Below are 23,312 nucleotides of genomic sequence, written 5' to 3'. Positions count from 1 at the left end.
GTAGTCACATCAAAATGAATTTTTGTAACCTCAACGTCATCAAGTTGTTTCCCCCCTCCACCCCACCCCGTTAGGGCAGATAAGAAGAGATTGTGCGTGATTGATGATGACATGTGTTCACTCCCCACTCACGCATTTATCCACCATCAATCTCACTTACTCACTCACTCACTCACTCACTTACTCCCCACTTTAGTTTAATTGTATCATTTTTGTGATCTCATATTCTTTGTACAGTAATTCATTTTACGCACGCGACAGCCCCAAAAAAAAAATACAATTTGAAATTCCGCCTTGTGCAATATACACCTCTCTCTCTATAATCAAATGATGATAACTTTGTACTTGGCTTCACTCAACTCAGTACCACTGATTAAATTGACCACATTTTACTCAGCCTCATAGCCAGAAAATCCAAGTGACAAGCTTTTTCAGTTTTGAGAAAAAGCTTAATCATTTGTTTTCATGCGGCAGAAAGAGAATTAATTATAGCCGCTTCTTATGAAGCTACACGATAATTTGAAACCAAAAAGTATTCTAAATGGCGATTCACATTACTCAAAGAGAGCGATAGCTCCACCACAACGACTACTAATACGAGACATAGGTTCAGCTACAAACCAACAGGTACTAAATCACGAATTTTTTTCCTCTCTGACCATTAATTCCCCCCCGGCTCCTTCTCTATTACACTTTCTTCACCTTCATCTTTTTCAAACAATCATCACAATACCATTTTCCCTTTGGTGGATTCTTAAATCCAATACACGGTAAATGAAACCATTCTCGTTTACAGTCATCACCATCACAACCCACCATTTCACCAAATGAAACTTGATTACAATAACAATAAGTAGGTTCATGTGATCCACTGGAAGAGCTTCCACCACCACTAGCTGCAGATGCTTTGAGTCTGTCGAGATTAGTGGAGTTTGATTTTTTACCAGTAGTATTGCCATCTACTTCATCACCATCTTCAACATCCTCAATATCTTCCAGTCCTTTCTTTTTCTTCTTTAAGGATGAAGAAGAGCTTCGATCTTCATTCTTTCTCTTTTTAGCGTTGTCATTGTAACCACTATTGCCGTTTCCACCATTGTTACCTTTCCCACCTTCTAATGGAGTCTGCTCTTTACTTCGTTTCTTTTTATTCGCGTTAGATCCACTACCCACATCCCTATCATCATCTTTATTGGATTTCCTAGCAGCCAACGCTTCTCTCCTACTTTCACTACGTTGTGACTGTGCGGTAGTTGCGCTATTGCCATACGCGCCACCTCCGCCTCCTGAACCTCCACCGATGACACCTTCTCCATTAGCATTAACATCCCTCGATGGATGCGATGAATCAAGAATCATTGCTGGATGAACCAATGGTCCAATACGTATATTCTCAGGGATCTCATTATTTTGAATAATCAACTTATAATCTTGATTTATTCGACGCATATGCTTATTTAACAAGTCAGTGGCTACTGAAGTAACATGCATTTTTTCCTCAAGACAGGGTATAATCTCATTAATCTTGTCTTTAATCACATCCAATTGCGAGTTTTCCCGCTTTTGTTTCTCTTGGAGGGCCCTCACTTTATCCTGTTCATTAGTTGAAACATGCAAGTTGTCGATATAAGTCTTGATTCTGTTGTTTATTTGTGGCACTGTATTGATACATTTGGCGTCAATCTCTTTCAATAATGTAAAGTATTTGACGATATCTAATGGCAATGCTTCGAATGCATCACTGATATCGTTTAGTCCTGGAAGTAATTCATGCAAGTGACTAATGGTGCGCGGCCGGTTCCTGATCTCGCTGATTCCCCGAAGTCCTTGTTTTTCTTTCCGTCTATAATCTCTGGTTTCCTTCATCTTTTACCTGTGGTTGTACATGGATGGTTTCAGTGTTTTTGTAAATTTGGCCAAAAAAAATACTCGCTTAATCTCGAGTTCGGATGAGCTACCATATGAATTTTTGATTATTTTAGAGCATTGTCATTACGACAACGCAAATGGCCTAGGATAGAGGTATAATTACTTTATAGTCTATGTTTATTCATTATCTACTTCCAAGCTCTCATAAAGACAGCGTCGGTCCCATTCCATGTGGCTGCTCATCGCTGTGCCGACTCTGCTGAGCAGCATTGAGTTCCTGATACACAATATCCTGAGTAGGGATATTCTCAAACATGTCAACATCCAACTCATCATCGTCATCACCACCTACTTTATTTTCACCCGTAAATAGACCAGAATTCTTGCGTGGTGGTATATCAACATTAAAGTCCAAATATTTTAATATACGAGCTTTCCGTTTTTCAATAAATTGATCGTTGTAACCAAAATCGACATTTCTCAAATCAATGGTACTTAATTTTTGTTTTGCTATTTCCACCTGGCTTATCACTTCTTTCAACTGTAGAGCTACACTCTCCAACGTTTCATCAATTGGATTCAATTTCGTCAAGATTTTTCTTGCCGTTACGCCACCATCACCATCACCATTCGGCTCTCCATTCTCCACATCCCCTGACTTCTCAGCCCTTAATTCATATAGTTTCACAAACTTGTTCGAAACAATTTCAAGATACTGCTTTATCTTGTCAAAAGTAACCATTTGTAATTTATAGTATTGTCGTTTATACAATTCCTGCCGTATTAAATCACCCATTCGTAAAATTTCATCATCATACTCCAGTTTCGCCAATGGGTTATTTTGAATTTGAGTAAAATCAATCCCTTCGTGGGTTTTCAACCGAAACCATCCTTCATCTATTAAATTTGCCGGGATATGAAAGATATTTGATAAACAATACAATTCATATTTGTCAAATGCAAAGTCAATCTTGTATTGAATTAGCGACTCTAGCTTGGCCGTTCCGGTGAGTATTTCTTCGTGAGTGACATTTTCCGGTAGTTGGCCCCTGGCATGGAGATTTGTCAAGTAATTCTCTAGTGCTTCTATTCCTTGCACCATTATTTGATTGACAGCATTTATCACTTCGTCAACGACTTTTATGGGCGCAAAGCCAAGATGCTCTATAAGAAGTGCTGTTGCACGAGGATCATATTCTACATTCGACATTGAGTGGTGGTGGGGTAAAGTCTTTCTTCTTGTGATTTGTAGTAAGTACTGCCCAATCTGTAAATGGTTTGTGGTTTCGCAAAATCAAAACAACACGCTACCAACTTCGGCACTTGGGAGGATTTCTTTTTTCTCACCAATAATATTGATACTGAATTCGATTACAAAAGAAGCGAAAGAAAAAAAAAATAGAACAGTACCCACTGGTGAGCTCAATTGTACAGCAACACAATGGCAGGCACATTACATCCAGACAGAGAATTACAACGATTCAACACCGCAAAAGAAAAACTTGGCCACTACTTCCGTTTCAAACCTAAATCAGCTGCTTTTAATATTGTGTTTATGGGTTTAGTACCCATTGGATTAACATTGTGGGCATACAATTACGAGGGTGCCATTTCAATAACGGATAGATTGAGAAAGAAGCCGGTTTTGACTACTGATTATGTGCCTAGAGATAAGGACTTGTAAAATTGGGGTATTGCTGATGTGGCGAGGTATTGAGAGAATAGATTTATGGGCAATGTCACTATGCCTAAAAAAAACTTGAATAAACTAAGCTATAGCGTATCATACGAAGAGTGTGTATTACGGAAAATACATTTAACGGGTAAATAGTTCTAATCTAAAATTTGTAGAGGAGTAAACCTTGACGCAAGGTGAATGCCTGACGACATGTCTTACACCTACATCAATCCTAATCTACTAAACCAAACATTAAGTCCTTATTTTATATGTACGAAATAAACAAGCCAACCACTAAAAAATCACTCTCTCTACTTTTTCAAGTCAACCTGAAACTCAAACGTTTTCGATTGCGAATTGGGATTAAATTTCGGTTCTTGAAAATTACTCAACCTTCGACCCGATAAGCTTCTTCGATGATTAGCACCACGACTACCTGTAGTACCTTGATTGGAAACACTAGCACCATCTCGAGAAGCAGCAGTAGACCCACTGCCATCCTGTGACTTGTTTTCTTCAGTAAGCTCATAAATAAATGAATAATGACTACCCATTGTGAAAATTGGCATTGAGCTGGCCATATCAACACGACTAGCAGAAACAGAACGCTTTTGTGGCGATGCCAATGATCCGGTATTCTCTACCGCAAATATCCCCATACTAGCACCACCTTGCGACGCAGGAAACGTCTTTAATTGAGTCTTTGCTTTTTGAAATTTCGGAAAAGATAATACCGACAGTGAATCGCTGAATGACGATGATTTTTTCAACACTTTTTTGTTGTTTGCCTTGCTGCCTGATGCTGGCGGTTTTTTCTTTTTAGGGGTGGAATTCACACTAGTACTTCTCGATTCCGGTTTCAGTTTCGGTTTCGACAAGTCTGCACTTCCAGTTGTAGGCAAAACATTGCTCAAATTGTGTTCGAAATCATTGAAATTGACGTCAACATTGTGCCCAAAATCAACAGTGTCGTCAAATGCCTCTCTCGTCTCCAAACGCGGTGTCACTAAGTCCTTGAAATGATCATCATTGAGCACTTCCTCAGCAGTGATATTATTGCTATCAAGAACCGCATTGGTGTTGGAATTATTCAACAAGTCATCAATTGAAGACTGTGGGCTCGTTACCTCTATCGTAGTCGGTGAATCTATATCATCGCTTGTAGTTAGCGATTGGAGATTTTGACATGGCAATGAGTGGGAATTATCTGTTGTCCCGTTTCCTGTCAACGATGCCTCAAGTTTACCACTCTCCTCCTTAATGTCAGTTGTTTTAGCAGATGACCTTCTATGCTTAGCTATTCGTTGTTTGGGTACCTCCGCCTGGAAAGCATGTACTCTATCCTGCTTCTCTTTTTCTTCTTTTATCAAAGCTTGCAAATTAAGACTCAGTTCGGATCTAAATTTTCGAGTTGAAGCAAGATCATTTTGTAGTTGGGCATATTCATTTTGTTGCAACTGTTGTTGAAACATAGCATTTGCTTGCTCATATGGTGAAATATTGTTCGTCTGAGGTTGCAGCTGCAAAGGTGGTTGCACGTGAAAATTCAACTGCGATGGAGATTGTCTTTGTATATTTTGAAACAGTTGCCTTTGTGGTGGTGGTGGTTGACAAGGAGTAGCGTATATCAAATCAGAATTCAAACCAAGACCAATTGGCCCTAGTTTAGATTGTGGCGTGATTTGAGGTGGTGCGTGTGATGGAGGGGTAAATTGCTGGGGCGAACTTTTCACACCCATCAGAGAATTCGGTGTATTCAACATTGGCTCAGTAGGATAGTCCGTAGTGCTGAAATTCTGGGAGCTCATAATGTTTGAAACAACTGGCGATGCTTGCGTTTGAATTGTGACATTTGAATGAGAATGGTTCTCATTTGTTGGATAGAAAGGCGCAAATGTATTAGTGGGTATTGTTGCCGGTGTTGCATTGTTTGAAAAATTCGAACCACCTAGAGGTTTATTAAACGTAGCGTTTATTGTAGCTTTTGGTGTCTCTAAACATGGGTCTCGGTTGGAATCAAAATCCAAAAGATCAAAAAAGTCATATGCTGTAAAACGATTGGATTGTTCATTAAAACTGAAGTCGTTATTGGCAAATGCGCTGGCGTTGGTGTTGGGGTTAGGTGTCACAAACTGCGAGCTGATAATATTGTGATCCAGGTCGGCTAAAAACGTCCTTTGTTGGTTGATCATTGGTGAAACCTCTGTCGTATCGTCCTGCGATAGAAAGCTGTGGTCGAAATTCATGGTGTGATATTGATAACAAGCGAGTGTGAAGTGATTAGTTGTGTTTAAATATTCAAAATAGCGAGCGTGATTGCGATAATGGTAGTTAGCGTAATATTTCCAACTGTCAATTACTTACCTTACCAAGGTAAATTGTGCAAAATGCTAAACTGTGTTCTGGTGATATCTTGTATTGATGTATGATAAAGCAAGATATTAGCAGGACGAGAGACTCCCTGTAGTACGAGCTACAAAATGGGTATATTAAGCGAAAACGGGAATTAGCAGTTGCAGCGAGGGGTATTAGTTTCGGGGATGTGCTAAGTAACGTTTGACTCAAGTATTTCTAGTAAATGATGATATGGTGAAAGGAAGATGAATTATAAAAACCGTATCGAGATTGTCTGCTTTTTTTCCATTTCCCTTTTCCTCTTTTTTCTTTTTTCTCCTGTGTGTGTGTGTGTATGTGTGTGTCTGAAATCTGAAATCTGTGTCTGAATTGTGTGCCTCGACTTACGACAGACACAAAAAGCAAGAGACACCAACGAGAATTTCAAGTATCAGGTAGAGATCAATCAAGTAAAACTGACTACTATTCACTCAGGTGAAATATTACTAAAGGCTAATCCATGACTACTTGTCTCATTAAGAAAGTGTTCAACAGGGCGTAGATGTAACATTGCTCGAGTTAGACAAACCCGAAAGTTCCTCGAGACAACAGCCCTATTGTTACTGACACAAACACAATACAAGAATGTGCAGATCCTTTAAATAACCATTATGATACGATTTAGCAAAATTCGTTTTTTATGGGTACCAAAAGTCTATGGCTTTCACGAGTATCAGGTTTTAGTTAGAGCTGGTGTTCAACTGACAGAAGACGTTGTAGCAAGGTGAATGCAGGTGCAAGTAAGGGTGTTTTTAGTGAGAGGCAAACAATATAAAAATTGTGTCTTTTTTTTTTTCGATCTTTGCGTTACATTTGTAGCTTTTATGCTGGCTGTGTTAAAATAATAATAAGCATCAAGTTTAGAGAAGATAACCAGCATGCAACCGATTACCAACGCACACGTATGGAGACAAGATTTTTCCCCAAACTCGAATGTCGCCTGAGATAAGGGACAAGGAACAATGCCCAAGCATCAGAACTAAGATTTCAATATAGCTTTCAGCAACATATATATACCAACTCTTCCATTTGTATTCATAAAAAATTGTATATTCCGAGGCATACTATATACCCATCTACTTTCTCTTCTCGCTGCTAGTTGTGTCCAGCTCCTCCACGCCATTTTCAAGTTCACGAACTGCGGCAACCTCTTTCGGATTAATTCGCAAATTTCTGTGGAACTTCTCTGGACCCACAACCAAGATGAGAACCATGTATGCGAACACGGCACCACAGAATATACACATAACTTTAGCATAATCGAAAACACCAGGAGCAGCACCTGGAATTGGGTAGTTTTCACCAAGACGAGCCTGAATGGTAGCACTACCAGCACTGATCAAGTTACCTATTTGATACGACAATCCAACCAACAATGTTCTATGAGCCTTGTTGACCAACTCTAACGCAAAAGCTGATGATACACCCCAAGAAATGTTCATGAATCCGATCAACACAAGGTATGCTGGCCAATTCTTGTCAGCATTGAAGAACGACGGATAAGATAACGCACCACAACCGATTGCACCAACGATTGCACAGAAACGTCTTCCGAAAATTTCAGAAATAGGTCCAGCAAATGCACCACCAACAAGACCACTAAAATTAGATAAAGCAACAATCATAGTTCTGTCGGTGATGTTGACTCCAAATTGAACTGACAACATAGTAACATACAAGTCGTGTGTTCCATGAGCCATGAAATTCCAACCGGCATATGCAAGGCAAAGGTATGAAAACAACAACCACTCCGATTTCAAAGTATGTACAATTGTAGTGTTGAAATATTTGTGGAAACCAGTTTTCTTGTTTTCAGCTTTGATTTTATTCTTCTTTTCTTGCATTTCCAAAAACTCATATGATTCAGGAACCAACAACCTCCAAATAATCAAAAGGATACTCAAAGCACCACTGAACCAAAACAAGACTCTCCAACCTTCTCCTGGTTTGTAAGTATTTGCCAAAGCTTTGTAAAATACCAAAGCAAAAATGTAACCTGCACTGTAACCTGGTGAAAACAATCCTGATAAAATACTTCTTGCACGTAATGGCTGACTCTCCATTGCAGTCACCATACAAACCGGCAACATACTACCCATTAAGATACCAAAGATTGCACGTACTCCAAGGAATTGCTCATAAGTTTGGACAAACCCGGTTCCAATTTCAACAACTGTGAACATAATACAAATGGCAATATAACACTTCTTCCTACCGAACTTGTCAGAAGCTATACCGAATGCAATAGCACCAATAGCTCTAAGCATCAACACCAAAGTCACACCCCAAGAGATTTCCTTAACCGTTGAATTCAATGTCTTTGCGATCTCTGGCAAGGCAACAGAAACACAAAAGAAGTCCATGGCGTCCAAAACCCAACCAAACCATCCCAATCCGTAGTAGTTCCAATCTCTCAATGTCATTTCTCTCAAACCAGGGATAGGATTCAAAAGCTCATACCACCTGTATTCTGAATGATAGATGGGGAAATCGAATAACGTAGTAAATCTCGTTGCAAAATAATTCTTGATGACAGCTTTAGTCAACTCGGGTTTCTCATTGAATATATCATTTTCTGAATGGACATCTTGGTCTGAGGAGTAATCTGAAATTTGTTCAGGCTCAGGCCTTTGATTTGTTGGTGCTGAGGACATTGCTAATGATTGATGATGACTTTTCAAAAATGTTCAAAATGAAAAGGAAAGCTAAGTCGTATATATAGTCTTTGTTGAATGCAAAAGGACAAACACAACTGGGGGGAGTTAACGCAGTTATTCCCCACTTTCGGAGAACATCTTACTTTCATGGTTATCGTCTCACGTTTCCAAAGTGAAAAATCTCTTTGGTGGGGTAAATACGCTCCTGAAAATTCCAACCTTGTTTGCAGCCATCATTTATTTTTCAGCCCTGTGGTAGAATTCCAAGAATTTATTATTATTTATCAACCCCGTAGTTTGTGTCAGTTTTGGAAAATCTGGTGACTATTACTTTTCATTAGCTCATCGCTGCTAAGCAGTCATTGAAAGCATCGTCATATGTCATGGCTGCTCAGAAGTAGGGTCCATCATTCGTAAAGTCACACCATTGAAGTGCTCCATCGAACCATCGCCATCCAATACCATAGTATCGTCAACTTCTAAACCAATTCACAAGGGCAACCATCAAGACATGTTACTACCTCTGCAGGTAGCTCGTCTCGGAGCATATTTGTAAGTAACACAACAACTTGTATTGAAAAAGCTTGGTTGTATAATATTAACGTATCATCATATCATTCAATAAGCATCACTTCACCCTCGATCTAGATGGAGTGAGAAAAACAAAATAAAAAGAAAAAAAACACAATTGCACCACAAAAAGAGAGTTTCATGCTGAAAATAATACATACTGTGGAGAAGAGATGAGCCAAAATACAATCACAAAGTTATTATAACGTACCCTGAATTAGATTTTGACACGATCTTGAGCCCCTATAATATTACCCCACGCGGAAATTGTCAAAATAGAGACCCTAACACCCCACCTTGCTTCTTACAAAGGGAAGATATGTTCGGAAATAGATTTAACTGAATTGAGAGAATTGTCGAGGGACACGGTATGGTGTTGCGTATGCTGTATGCATGTGCAAGCAAAGAGAGGCTAATGGTTGATGCTCTCTACAATGATGGGGGTTTTCCGATTCTAAATGGGAACCAGATTTTGTTCCAGTATCGAATTCAAGAGAGAAATAGGTAGATAGGGAGACGGCATTATTTTTGGGGGTCTAAAGTGGCGATCTGCTTCACGGTGGACTAGCAAATGTCGAAAATGGGAATTCAAAAGTCTTTGTTGAACCAATCATCTCAGGGGCCACTTGTACCTCTCTTTTGCTCGTTTTGTCGTGCTTTCTAGTATACCAATGCCTATGTAACTATTGTGTAATTTCTTTAAAGGTAGTTTGAGGCAACATGTGGTAAGACTAATTACATGAAACACTGAAACGGTTTTTAGAATAAAATTAGTCTATAGGAAAGTTTAACCAGGGCAAGTGGGGCTCCATTCAAGAAGGTTCAATAACGGCTGAAACCGTAAGAGCAATATTTCGCAACTGAGCGCAATTTGTTTTGCGCTTACAGATGGCCCACTATCTTTTGAATAGACGCCCGATTTGCATCAGACATAGTGCTTTGCACCGAAAGTAGAAAGAGATCTAACCCACAAAACGATCAGGTTTGGGCTTTTCAACCGACTTGTGCATTAAATATTTTGTGGCCGTTTACGGGCCCCTTTTGAATAAAGTGAGATGATGGGAAAAGTATGCAACAGAACCTCCTGAATCATACCGGACTTTAGTTTGACAGTTGAAACTAAAAAGAAAACATCTCAGTAAGCTTTTTATTAATTCCTTCGTAACAAGGGTTCAATGATATACTCTTTACCTACTCTCACACGCGTTGAATAGATTAAACTACGTGAAAGCTTGCTACAACTGCTGACTTGCACCTGTTGCTTGGAGAAGCCTTCCCAATTAATCCTTATGATCTATCTCGAGCAGTTCCATATGGACTGAAAATAAGACGTTTTGAGCCACAAGGGTATCCACCTTTCAAGTTACAGTCGCCCAAAGAGGTGTAGCACACTTCTTTCATGTGTTCAAAGCTTTAGCTCATGCATGAATTAGGGTGACATTTCTTGCATAATGTGGTTAGCTACGTTGTTGCGACTGACTAGAGCAGTAATGCTAGCCGTTAGTTTCTTGACTTCTCAAAGTTGCGAACCAGTTATTTATTCATCAGTATCACCTCTTGCGTAGATGCTCTGCACGCCTCAAGAGTTTACAAGCTTCAAGTCTTCGTCATGGATTATTGTAAAGTACATATAGAATTGTTGAGACCCATTTACTCCTTTTTCTCATTCTCTGGTTTGTCCAAATCCAAACCCTCCTCAAGCTCCGGTACTGCACCGAGATTCGCTGGGACCATTTTCAAATTTCTATGAAACTTCTCTGGTCCCAACAATAAAAGAACCACCATTAATGCAAAAATGGCACCACAAAAGATACACATCACTTTTCCATAATCGAAAACACCAGGAGCTGCACCTGGAACTGGGTATAGCTCACCGATTCGAGCTTGGATAGTAGCGCTTCCTGCGCTGAGTAAGTTACCTATTTGGTATGACAATCCCATTAATAAAGTTCTGTGTGCCTTATTCACCAATTCTAAAACATAACCTGTTGATACACCCCAAGAACCCATTACAGAACCAATTAAAACAACATAGGCACCCCAATTCTTGTCAGCATCAAAGAATGATGGATAGACGAATGCTCCGCAAAGAATGGTCGCAATAATGATGGATAATCGTCTCCCCAAAAGCTCGGAAAGGTTTCCAACAAACGCACCACCGATAAGTCCACCGACATTAGATATTGACACAATCATAGTTCTTTTGTCAATATCAACACCGAACTGATTCGATAACATGGTAACATATAAATCTTGGGTTCCATGGCTACAAGAATTCCAAGCAGCATATGTGATACAAAGGTAGATGAATAATAACCACTCAGTCTTTAATGTATGAAAAATAGTTGTGTTAAAGTACTTGTGAAGACCAGTGTTCTTGTTCTTCTCCTTAAACTTTCTCTTCTTCTCTTGCATTTCCAAGAACTCATATGATTCTGGAACAAACCACCTCCAAATAATCAAAATGACACTCAACCCACCACTAAACCAAAACAAACTTCTCCACCCTTCGCCTTCTTTGTAAGTCGGCTCAAAGACTTTATACCATACCACAGCCATAATGTAGCCAAAACAATATGCTGGCGAAAATAAACCTGACAAGATACCTCTTGCACGCACCGGTTGGCTTTCCATGGCAGTCACCATGGAGACTGGCAACATACTTCCCATTAAGATACCAAAGATTGCACGAGCACCGAGGAATTGCGCATAAGTTTGGACAAAGCCTGTACCAACTTCAACGAAAATAAACAATATACAAATGACAATGTAGCATTTTTTCCTCCCAAATCTGTCCGAAGCCAATCCGAAAGCGACAGCACCAAACACTCTGAACATTAAAACCAATGTTACTCCCCAAGTAATATCAACCACACTTGAATTCAAAGAGATGGCAATTTCCGGCAAAGCAACAGAAACGCAAAAAAAATCTAGAGAGTCTAAAACCCAACCAAACCATCCCAATCCGTAGTAGTTCCAATCTCTCAATGTCATTTCTCTCAAACCAGGAATAGGGTTTATAAGTTCATACCATCTTTTGTCCTGGTGATAAACAGGCAAGTCGATTAAAGTAGTGACCCTTGTTGCCAAGTAGTGTTTGATGACGGGAAGTGTCAACGTAGGTTTTTCATTGAAGATATCATCTATCGAAAGCAGTTCCTGATTAGATGACAAATTTGAGATATGTTCGGTTTCAGGTTTTTGGTTTGTGGGAGACGACGACATGATCTGAATAGGTTAACACCTTCTGAGAAAGCCCACAATTGAAATATAAGGACATATAAATATTCTTTGCCAGAAAGGAGAGACAGGGACAATCGAAGAGAGCCATCGCGAAAGATCTCCACTTTGAGTACATGTTTCAAGTTCGAAATCATTTCCTTTCACGAAGTTGTTGAAGAATATGTGGGGACGCAATGGTACGTTTCGGAAACTTTATTTTTGTTTGCAGCCTCGTACCTACTTATTTCAGTAGTCAAATTGCAGAAGTTTCCTTTGATATAATAGTCGTGCCCAGCTGTTTTCATTTGAGGCTCGTATTTATGTTGTAACTCTGATTACATTGACGTTGTCTTCAAATTACCTTGATTCAGTAGCTGCCAGACGTGTCATTACTACGCCACTATTTTCAGCATCCCTTTCACAGCTTGCACCACCACCATCGTTGCCAGTCATAATATTAAGAGTCGTCTATCGAAAAGCGCTGAGGATTCATTAAAGTTGTGGCCACATTCCGTCACATGTAATCTTCAACGAGCTTCTAGGCCCTCGCACGGAACAAGCACACATCTCCGCAAATTGTTCCCCTCATAGCATATTCGTACGTGACACTCAAATTTTCACGAAAAGCTTGTTGTGATATGGTCTTGAGATTTGAAACCCATTCATTCTTTCATTCTACTCAATCAACCAAAAAAAATAAAAAATAAAAATTGCTTGGAATATTTTATCCTAGAGTTTATATTGGTGGAGAAGAAGTAGACCACACAACCAGCTTGTATACTGTCAATATACGAGCACGACCTTAGCGGATTCCAACCATTTTGGTCTTCTTTAATTTCCCCTTGTGATGATAAAAATTAACGAGGCTTTCTTCAGGACCTGCAAATCCATCACCTTGCACGTGACCACTCATGCGTGGGTGGGATATACACGTTTGGTTTACATCGCACTTGGCTTACACCACGCTTTCCTGATTGATGGTAGAGGAGAAAACCGTTTACAATAACGATTCAATCTTCCTGGCACAGTGACACCAAATGTCTCACTACCTAACTCAAGTGATGCATAAATCTCTCTTAAACTTCCTATACATGAGGAACGATACAGTGTGTAAACAACATGCAGTTATTTTCTCTTCTCATTGTCAGGTTTGTCCAAATCCAAACCCTCTTCAAGCTCCGGTACTGCACCGAGGTCCGCTGGAACCATCCTCAAATTTCTATGAAACTTCTCTGGCCCTAATGACAAAATAACAACCATGAAAGCGAAAACAGCGCCGCAAAAAATGCACATCACTTTTCCATAATCGAAAACACCAGGAGCAGCACCAGGAATGGGGTATTTCTCACCAAGCTGGGCTTGAATAGTAGCACTACCAGCACTGATCAAGTTACCGATTTGGTATGCCAATCCAATCAACAATGTTCTGTGTGCTTTGTTTACCAACTCCAAGGCGTAAGCTGATGACACACCCCAAGATGCGACCACAGAAGCGATCAAAGCAATATAGGCGCCCCAATTCTTGTCAGCATTGTAAAAAGATGGATAAACTAGGGCACCACAACAGATGGTCGCAATAATCGCTGATAATCGTCTTCCGAAAATCTCTGACACGTTTCCAATACACGCGCCCCCAATAAGCCCACCAACATTGGACAATGAGACTATCATAGTTCTCTTGTTAATATCAACCCCGAATTGGTTTGATAACATGGTAACATATAAATCTTGGGTTCCATGACTCATGAAATTCCAGCCACCATAAGCAATACAAAGGTAGGTGAGCAACAACCACTCAGTCTTTAATGTATGAAAAATAGTTGTGTTAAAGTACTTGTGAAGACCAGTGTTCTTGTTCTTCTCCTTAAACTTTCTCTTCTTCTCTTGCATTTCCAAGAACTCATATGATTCTGGAACAAACCACCTCCAAATAATCAAAATGACACTCAACCCACCACTAAACCAAAACAAACTTCTCCACCCTTCGCCTTCTTTGTAAGTCGGCGCAAAAACTTTATACCACACCATCGCCATGATATAGCCAATACAATAAGCTGGTGGGAACAATCCTGATAAAATACTTCTTGCACGTAATGGTTGGCTTTCCATGGCAGTCACCATACAAACAGGTAACATACTTCCCATTAAGATACCAAAGATTGCACGAACTCCAAGAAACTGCTCATAAGTTTGAACAAAGCCTGTACCAACTTCCACAAAGATAAACAATATACAAATGATAATGTAACATTTCTTTCTACCAAACTTGTCAGAGGCCAATCCAAAAATAATAGCACCAATAGCTCTAAGCATCAACACCAAAGTCACACCCCAAGAGACTTCAGCAACTGTTGAATTCAAAGTGATGGCAATTTCCGGCAAAGCGACTGAGACACAGAAAAAATCCATGGCATCCAAAACCCAACCAAACCATCCCAATCCGTAGTAGTTCCAATCTCTCAATGTCATTTCCCTTAAACCCGGAATAGGGTTTATAAGTTCATACCATCTTTGGTCCAGGTGATAAATGGGCAAGTCAAACATGGTTGTAAGTCTCGTAGCGAAATAATGTTTGATGACAGGAAGAGTCAATTCTGGTTTTTCATTGAAGATGTCATCCCCGGAATGCAGTTCCGCATCAGATGAGTAGTCTGAGATATGCTCTGCCTCCTGTTTTTGGTGTGTAGGAGTTGATGACATTGTTCATGTGGCTTCAACACGTTTTGATTGTGTGAAATGCAAATCGGAACATATTAATAGTCTCTATCGAGCTGGACAACTTTCTGAATCAAGAAAAAGCGGTTTCCGGTGATCTCCATCCCCGTAGCAAAACTTTAGTGCGTACCGTGCACTCATCTTGTGCTTTATTATAAAAAAATAATGTGGGGCGACTGTTCTTTGAAATTCGTAAGATGTTTGCAGCCAAGCCCCAATCGCAGTCCCGTGATAAAAGCCTCTGGAGCTTATTATACTTGAACAGATTATCACTACTTGCCATTACACACGATAAGCAAAAGCATTGGAGTGTACCGCCTGCTTATCTTTAATTCATCATGTTCATTCAATACATGATTGCAAAGTTTGTCATTTTCCTAAGCCAATATGTGCAGTCACAATGTGTGTGTTTGTGTGTGTACATCATTCACAATGCATCCATCTCAACAGGAACCCTAGAACTACAGCGACACCACCTTGTTCACAAGCATGTTGTACATCAAGTGGGGAAAGGATTTGCCTGGGCATTTTCGTTCCCCACGCAACTCTATTAAGAAGCTGCAACAACAAGCATGGTTGTATCATATTGATAAATCGCTCAGGTGCTTGATTAAGGTGATTTTTATTTTTTTGATCCAAGAAAAATTAAAGGACGGAGTTTTGTGGAGAAGTGAGATACAGAAATGTAACTGAAATGTTAGTATACAAAGATTCTTTGTGTGCCTACTTTGAGCTGATCGCGACCGTCGTAGTTAGGTTCTATAACCCTTGCGGTTACAAACTATCAGCTCCATTTTCTGTAGGAGACACATGTTCAAGGAGACACGCTACTTGTCGTACAGAGAACTCATCTTACAATGTTTGGCAGTATTTTGTCTTCCATCATTATTGAATACGATATGCCTTTTAAAACTTCTACAAAAAAAAGTATTCATTTCAATTAAGAGGAGTTCATGAATACTATAAATATGGGACCTATTTCCTTTTCTTAAATAATATTAGTTTATAGAGAATTTTTCAATGTATTTACTTCGTATTGTTTCACTAAATTTACGAAGCTTTGCTGGCGTTGAACAGAGGGTAGCTCTTTCTGCTACAAGGTACTTCTACGACGTTGTGATCGTTATTTCACAAACTCATTCATCTCAAATGTATCAGTTTGGTATCGTTCGACTGGATATATACATGTGATAAATTAGACGTATTTCAGATTACTGATGTAACAGTATGTGTTTAAATTTGCACTTGAAAGTAACATCCCGGATTCTATAGAAGGAGTGCTTTTTACTGTTTTCCACTTCCTCGTTGTTTGATAATTATTAATATTCATTTGCTAATAAAATGACCTATCCCACCCGACGTATCTCAAGATCAAGTCTCGCACGAGTTGACACTCAATCCAAAACCCATCCTCGGGATTATTATTCAGTGGGTGGTAGTACTAATTCAACGAAAGAAAAGCGTGTAGTTGCTCTTAAGGTAGATAAAGTTGTATCTCAACATTCACCTACTCGCAATCATCAAACCAAGTCTCACAAGACTTTTGGAACTTTGGTTAGACCAATCAAGATTCCCCTACCTACACCACATGTTGTCGGAAATGTTACTTATTTCCTTGGATTCAGCATGAAAAGAGGGGAGACCGATAGAGTATTGGATGCAAGCTAAGGCATTCGCTTAACTAGAGTCACGCGTTGCTAATTTCCACCAGATGATGTTACTATTTTTTATTTTGGAGACTTGAAATTTTTCGTCTTTTTTATATTGGTACCCTCAAGTTGATTTTATATTTTTGTTGTGTGCTTGCATCTCTATTAAGTACTTACCGGCGTTATATCTTAGCTCACTAACCTTTTGGGCTTCTTACAGTAAGTTTGTAATATAACTATGGTTAAGTATATTAAGGATATAAAAGTTGTATATTGATATATAAGTTCATTTAATTTGTTGCGAATGTTATCATATTATATACGAACGCTTCTTGGACAAGTCGTGTACTAGAGTTTGTATCTCGTAAAGCCTTGGCTAGGCCTTATTATCTTGGCTTGAGCCAACAACAAAGTTGCATTCAATTGGGTAAATGAGTACAAGAGAAGCGATATTACTCCGGAGTCACAAATAAGAGAGATGTTATTACATAAATGCTGAATGAGTGCACTGGATATAGCTTGAAATTGATAAACTCGAAAATGAACTAAAAAATAACGATTTTTGCTTCTAAAAGATGTATTTGATCAAAGAGACCAAGTTGTTTACAGCCCAGATGAAAATAATCTTTCTGTTTGTAGAGCTTGAAAGTACCTTGGTGAATGTGTTTTGAAGAAAACTTGAATCTCTCAATGCGTCAAGCAAGATTCCCATGGTTATGATGCCGTCATTGATGAGTGAGGTAATTAACTTGACGAGGAACAGCTGACCATCACTAGTTGAGAAGAGATCATCAACAATTGATACACCCAACCCTGACTTGTTCAATGACTCACAGATTGATTCTGGGTCAGCAACGAGATTAACCAAAGTGATAACTGATGACCAGATAGATTCTTGAACACCACCGATAATTGAACCAACGATTCCCAACAAATCCAATCTCTTGACTGAAATCATCCCATTATTGTAAAGAGCCACAATGATGTCCCATAAAGCAGGAATCAACTTGTAGTTTATAAAGAATCTCATTACCACAGAAACAGCTAAGCCAGAGTTATCAGCAGCTTCCAACAAAGTAGTCAAACCAGTGTTTTTCAAGTACTCTTCAACAGCCTTGATGGTGGTTCCTTGGGAAAGAGAGTTTGTGGCCAAACCATGAACAATCTGAACACCGGTTCCCGATTTGTTTAATGCTGTGAATGCAGCGGTCAAAGCAGGGTTATCTCTTTTGGTGATGTTACCAGTGACTGCCGCAACCAACTGTTTCAAATATTGGTCCACTTCTTCCAACTCTTGCTGTGATGGCTCGTCTGCTCTCCTGACAATTGCATGATTAACCAAGTCAACCTCCCCTACTTGTGCGAAAACAAATGTGGCAAAAAATAATGACAATAAGACGAATATGTTCTTCATAAGTGATGTTGTTATTGCCGAGTAAGAAAGTTTTGGTTTTTGGATGGAACAACTCTCATAGTTATATATTCCCACCCAGATCTAGTTCAAGAAAGTTTAATTTCCATTATGCCCCAATGTGGTATGGTTAGATTCAAAAGAAATTTGAAATTGTGAATTTTTTGCAACTCTTTTTCACTCGATATGGTTTTGTGTCCTGTTTCGTAATTCAGCTTGCGTCGTATTAATCTTTAATCTCAAGGTGCATTTGGCAACAACTGACTATAAAAATCTTTACCGCTTTAGGAAATTAAATTTTTTTTTTTGGGCACTTGATTTTTGTGTAACGTTTTGCAACTTTAAAACGTAACGGCACACTGTTGAACCAAATTTCATCATTTTATTTCCAGTTGTAGAAAGTAGGGGGAGGGGAAGACCAATCACCTCGATGTTTTAGATTGCACTTGATAATTTACGAAATTGTTTAATCTTCAACGTCTATCGTTTTATTGTATATCAGCCTCTCTGGAATGAAAGTGTGACTGGACTCATTATATACAAGATGTTTGAACACTGGTGGTGACACGAGCTCCATTAGAATAGAGGTAAATAAGACTCTTTTTTATACGGGTGGGGAATTCAGTTGTGCAAGCACATATAGGATAGTTACATAACCATAAACTCTTTACCTTGTTTGGGTTATGTACTATGGTTTGAAAGTGTCAATTGCAGAAATTAAAAATTGGTTTCTGGAGTGGAGCTGTTGATGTGGCACGTTGATGGAATGATTGACAATACCCAAAAATGCCATTCATGTAAAGAGCATGTCATTGTAGTTGATCTCATTCGTTTTATTTTTTGTTTCACACATAGCTCCACAAAAGCTAGTCACTTGTTCACAATCAATTCAATTTTATGATCAGAAAAGGCTACATAATTATATATGTGAGATAAACTCCAGCCCACTGGTTTGAGCTTCACTCTTACGTTGTTTAGTTCCGCAGCTAAAAGAAGGTAAACTTGCGACAGCACTAAATTTCAGTTACTATTGATTGATAGATGTTTTTATATTGCAAATGTATTGCACATGCACATTTTGAGAACAAAAGTCATTGCTTTTGTAGACACTATAAATCAAGCACGCAAATGTTTTTCCTAATCCTAGTGGTTGCCAGATACGCAGTCGTGTGCCTAAGGAAATGACATCTATTCTCAAAACATACTTGCTTGAAGCTCCCTTTAAGGTGACGTTGAGATTAGGTAAATCCGTGTGAGAGTCAGGTTGAGCATATTACGCCTAATACCCAAAGCTACTAGTTGCGAAATGAAATCAAAAATTAAAAACTCTTTCCCAAATTGCTGAATCCATGTTATTGTAAATGCCCAATACAATCTTTTCAGTGATAGCATCAACTGCCAAGACGAGAGTGTCATTTTTCAAAGGTACCAAATTCAGGTATGATCTCACTAACTATTCTCGCAATTGTGTCATACTATTCATGACCAATCACAGTCTGTCAATTGGTTGACTGTTTAAACTTTATGATCAATCACAATAGAAACCGAACGACCACACGCATGTTTGTCAACAGCTGTCACTTTATAGTTCTTTCTCGGATTTGATATTCCGCCAGCCCCTCTTTTCGCGCTTATTACCAGTTTTGGACTTCAGAAAACTTTGATTTAAGCGTATCATGGGCTTATAGATCTAGAAAATATTAAACATAAACGAATTGATACCTCCACTCTAATCGATCTCTTTTGAGGAACATGCGTCAAAACGGAAGATGATTTCACCCTTTAGAGTTTTGCACATAAAACTCTATCGATTTCACCATTTCATCATTTCACCGAACCAACGCACACAATTCTATCAAAGTTCACAACAACTATCATGACCAAAATCGATTTCAGCACAATCAAAATCCAAAAGGGTAGATTAGTTAATACCATTCACGAGACTGCAAAGTGGGGAGCCAAAGGAATTTGGGGACCTGGACCAACTGAAACTGGAGTGTGTAGATTGTCGTTATCTGATTTGGACAAGTCAGTGCGAGATTGGTTTGTTAAGGAAACTACGGATTTGGGTTGTAAAATCAAAATTGATCAGGTGGGTAATACTTTTGCCATTTTCCCAGGAAAGAACAATGATGCATTGCCTACTGGTGTAGGCTCTCACTTGGACACTCAACCTAGTGGTGGAAGATACGATGGTGTTCTTGGAGTATTGTCAGGATTGGAAGTATTGCGAACCTTGAAAGAAAACAACATTGTCCCGAATTACCCAATTGCATTGATCAACTGGACAAACGAAGAAGGTGCTAGATTCCCTATTAGTATGGTTGCCCTGGGGGTCTGGGCAGACGCAATTCCATTGGAAACATGCTTGAATTTGGAATCTATTGACGATGAAATTCCTAAAAAGTTTGGTGACGAGTTGAAACGTATTGGTTACGCAGGAGATATTGCTGCTTCGTACAAGGAGAACCCTTTGGCATGTCATTTCGAGATCCATATTGAACAAGGGCCCATTTTGGAGCATGAGGGTAAAAAAATTGGTGTTGTAGTTGGTGGACAAGCATTTGAATGGAACTTGGTCACTGTCACCGGAAGATCGTCCCATGCTGGTACTACTCCCATGAACACTAGGTCAGACGCTTTGCTTATGACTTCCAAAATTATAATTATGGCAATCGAGACAGCTACGGCTCATGGAGGTGTTGCCACAGTTGGTACGCTTCATTTGACCCCACAATCAGTGAATGTTATTCCAAACGAAGTCAAGTTTTCGTTGGATGTGAGACATGTTGAAGATGATGTTGTTACCGAGATGATGTCTGAGATAAAGACCAAAGCTGCTGAAATTTGTGAAGCTGGTATTGGATCAAAACTTGCTAAGCCCTTGTCTGTCAAGTTTGAAAATTTGACTGTGTCTCCAGCGATCAAATTCAATCAGACCAACATCAATACTGTTAAGAAAGCTGCTTTGCTGTTGTTTGATGAAAAGGATATCAGAGAGATCACAAGCGGTGCCGGTCATGACTCTTGCTATGCTAGCAAAAGAGTACCAACCTCAATGATATTCATTCCTTCAAAGGACGGAATCTCCCACAGCCCTGAAGAGTATTCATCTCCAGAGGATGTCGACAATGGATTTCAAGTATTGTTGAGAACAGTTTTGCTATACGATGAATTAAGGGCCGAAAACGAAAAAGCTTAGGTATATATGTCATATATGAGATTCTTGAATGCACAACACATTTAAGAAGCGTGATCGCGTAGTACATAAACGAAGACAGGAACCCTTTTACTTTACAAACGAGAATTGCAACAACGCATACATAGAATTCTACAAAGTAATAATCATTAGACATATTGAAGTTAATCATTTTACTGTGGGAATAAGAAATCGCCATTGTCCAATTTGAGTTGCAAGTTGTAATCCGCTTGGAAAGCAGAATACAAGGTATCGGGGTCATTAGTGACATAAGCACTATAATAAGCTTCTTGGTCAGGGATTATTTGTTTTGGCTTAATCTTTTGGTCGACTGCATCAGCCAATAATTGTACTTGACAAGATTTGTCCATCAAAGTGAACAAATAAGCCGCTTCGTCAATAGTCAGTCCCATTGTTAATAATCCGTGGTTTTGCAAAATGACACAACGAACATCACCCGCAGCTTCTGCAATAGCTTTACCCTCGTCTTTTTCCAAAGCAACTCCACCAAATTTCTCATAAACAGCTTGATTGTTGTAGAAAACACAAACGTCTTGATTGATCATCTCCAAGGGTTTACCAAACGTTGAGTATGCTTTTCCATGGACAGAGTGTGTGTGACATGCAGCATTGACATCTGGTCTAGCTTGATGCAAAGACGAATGAATGGCAAATCCAGCAGCATTTATTGGAGCTTGATTTCCATCAGGTAAGATTTCCCCCTTTTCAGTCACATGAACCAAATCTTGAGCTCTAATCAAGCCAAAATGAACTCCCAACGGATTAATCCAAAAAGTGTTTCTGTCAATAGGGTCACGCATGGAGCAATGGCCAGCCTCACCTTCGTCATAACCTTTTCTTGCAAAGACACGGAACGTAGCGGCAGCATGCTCAAGCATATGTTTTCTTTCGGCAAACTTGTCACTAAAAGTTGGTCTTTTGTAAGGATGCTCCCCACCCATGGAGATATTATGGGAGCCTTGCGTACCAAATTTGTAACCTTTAGAAGTTTGTTTGGGTTCTGTAGTTGTAGCAGTTGGAGCCATTGCTCATTGAATATGTTGATGTTGAATCGTTCCGAAAGGCTACTAGTTTGGAGCAAAGTCATTCCAAGCATCCTTTTATATCGAACATGTTTGATTGGAGAGGGGTGAATACGCTTATCGAATTTTTTTTTGAAATAATTTGAAAGCGGGGGTGGCGGATATATTTGATGGTACAACTCCACTCAAGAAAGTTAAACTCCTCACCCAAAAATAGCCTTTCTTTGTTACAATTTTAGCCAAGCATGAGTGGTCTCCCTAGAAAAGGATCTGGTAATGAAGTAAATGAACTAACCTTCCTGATTACTTGTGTAGCTTGTTTTCAAAGCTGAAAGCAGATACTTTTCATTACAGTTAAAGGTTTTCAAGATCAAGCGACACAAGAGTGAACCCATGCGCAACGCGCTTACGAAATTCAGACCAACTCCGAAAAGGAGTTCACCTATGGGGTGATTTGTAAAACTATAATAGCACATGGTTAAAGGCTAGTTTTGTTATTAATCAGAGCTTGGTAATGTGGTCGCTTTTGCGCTCTCATAAAATATGCCGTTCTCCGCTTTTGTCCTCTGCTGCACTTTTATGGAACAACGGTGCTAAAAGAGAACATTTTAATTGATTGAAAACAATTTTCACAAAGTCCGAACAAAACAGTCCCGCCTAATCTATTCGTAAACAAAAGTCTTGCAAGCCTCGTATGCGGTAATGGAAGTTTTGGATGTATGAAGACATTTCTTTCCAGTTTGTGTCGCATTCCATGTAAAAAAGTACGCGGTTCTTTGATTTTCATTTATACATTTAAAATTTTGCACCATAACTTTGAAAACAGTTACAACTTTACTTTTTTTCCCCTCAAAAGATGGACAAGAATCAATGTATGTTTTCCAAAGCAAACGATTTGGGAGACG

General features: G+C 39.2%; 10 protein-coding genes across 10 annotated transcripts; 2 read left to right on the top strand and 8 right to left on the bottom strand. All coding sequences in view use genetic code 12, as the record gives it.

Moving 5' to 3' along the window:
* Positions 1 to 687: 687 nt before the first annotated feature.
* PHO23 (Pho23p) lies at positions 688 to 1,866 on the bottom strand (the record flags this gene model as incomplete). Its single annotated transcript, XM_036811682.1, has 1 exon — positions 688 to 1,866. The coding sequence occupies one exon, from the start codon at positions 1,864 to 1,866 to the stop codon at positions 688 to 690; it is 1,179 nt and encodes a 392-aa protein (XP_036668094.1).
* A 205-nt stretch (positions 1,867 to 2,071) lies between these two features.
* Positions 2,072 to 3,079, bottom strand: MTW1 (MIND complex subunit; the record flags this gene model as incomplete). Its single annotated transcript, XM_036811681.1, has 1 exon — positions 2,072 to 3,079. The coding sequence occupies one exon, from the start codon at positions 3,077 to 3,079 to the stop codon at positions 2,072 to 2,074; it is 1,008 nt and encodes a 335-aa protein (XP_036668093.1).
* Positions 3,080 to 3,310: 231 nt separating this feature from the next.
* CPAR2_407330 (uncharacterized protein) lies at positions 3,311 to 3,553 on the top strand (the record flags this gene model as incomplete). The annotated part of the gene is made up of 1 exon (XM_036811680.1): positions 3,311 to 3,553. One exon carries the CDS (start codon positions 3,311 to 3,313, stop codon positions 3,551 to 3,553), a length of 243 nt encoding a protein of 80 aa, XP_036668092.1.
* Positions 3,554 to 3,858: 305 nt separating this feature from the next.
* Positions 3,859 to 5,793, bottom strand: CPAR2_407320 (uncharacterized protein; the record flags this gene model as incomplete). Its single annotated transcript, XM_036811678.1, has 1 exon — positions 3,859 to 5,793. One exon carries the CDS (start codon positions 5,791 to 5,793, stop codon positions 3,859 to 3,861), a length of 1,935 nt encoding a protein of 644 aa, XP_036668091.1.
* A 1,224-nt stretch (positions 5,794 to 7,017) lies between these two features.
* On the bottom strand, positions 7,018 to 8,595 carry CPAR2_407310 (uncharacterized protein; the record flags this gene model as incomplete). Its single annotated transcript, XM_036811677.1, has 1 exon — positions 7,018 to 8,595. The coding sequence occupies one exon, from the start codon at positions 8,593 to 8,595 to the stop codon at positions 7,018 to 7,020; it is 1,578 nt and encodes a 525-aa protein (XP_036668090.1).
* A 2,223-nt stretch (positions 8,596 to 10,818) lies between these two features.
* On the bottom strand, positions 10,819 to 12,393 carry CPAR2_407300 (uncharacterized protein; the record flags this gene model as incomplete). The annotated part of the gene is made up of 1 exon (XM_036811676.1): positions 10,819 to 12,393. One exon carries the CDS (start codon positions 12,391 to 12,393, stop codon positions 10,819 to 10,821), a length of 1,575 nt encoding a protein of 524 aa, XP_036668089.1.
* A 1,122-nt stretch (positions 12,394 to 13,515) lies between these two features.
* On the bottom strand, positions 13,516 to 15,090 carry CPAR2_407290 (uncharacterized protein; the record flags this gene model as incomplete). The annotated part of the gene is made up of 1 exon (XM_036811675.1): positions 13,516 to 15,090. One exon carries the CDS (start codon positions 15,088 to 15,090, stop codon positions 13,516 to 13,518), a length of 1,575 nt encoding a protein of 524 aa, XP_036668088.1.
* Positions 15,091 to 17,322: 2,232 nt separating this feature from the next.
* CPAR2_407280 (uncharacterized protein) lies at positions 17,323 to 18,168 on the bottom strand (the record flags this gene model as incomplete). The annotated part of the gene is made up of 1 exon (XM_036811674.1): positions 17,323 to 18,168. The coding sequence occupies one exon, from the start codon at positions 18,166 to 18,168 to the stop codon at positions 17,323 to 17,325; it is 846 nt and encodes a 281-aa protein (XP_036668087.1).
* Positions 18,169 to 20,041: 1,873 nt separating this feature from the next.
* On the top strand, positions 20,042 to 21,367 carry CPAR2_407270 (uncharacterized protein; the record flags this gene model as incomplete). Its single annotated transcript, XM_036811673.1, has 1 exon — positions 20,042 to 21,367. The coding sequence occupies one exon, from the start codon at positions 20,042 to 20,044 to the stop codon at positions 21,365 to 21,367; it is 1,326 nt and encodes a 441-aa protein (XP_036668086.1).
* Positions 21,368 to 21,537: 170 nt separating this feature from the next.
* Positions 21,538 to 22,410, bottom strand: CPAR2_407260 (uncharacterized protein; the record flags this gene model as incomplete). Its single annotated transcript, XM_036811672.1, has 1 exon — positions 21,538 to 22,410. One exon carries the CDS (start codon positions 22,408 to 22,410, stop codon positions 21,538 to 21,540), a length of 873 nt encoding a protein of 290 aa, XP_036668085.1.
* Positions 22,411 to 23,312: the final 902 nt, after the last annotated feature.

This window comes from Candida parapsilosis, contig 006372 (assembly GCF_000182765.1).
Source record: "Candida parapsilosis strain CDC317 annotated contig 006372".
Lineage (NCBI taxonomy): Eukaryota > Fungi > Ascomycota > Pichiomycetes > Serinales > Debaryomycetaceae > Lodderomyces > Lodderomyces parapsilosis.
This window is presented reverse-complemented; position numbering and strand designations above follow the sequence as displayed.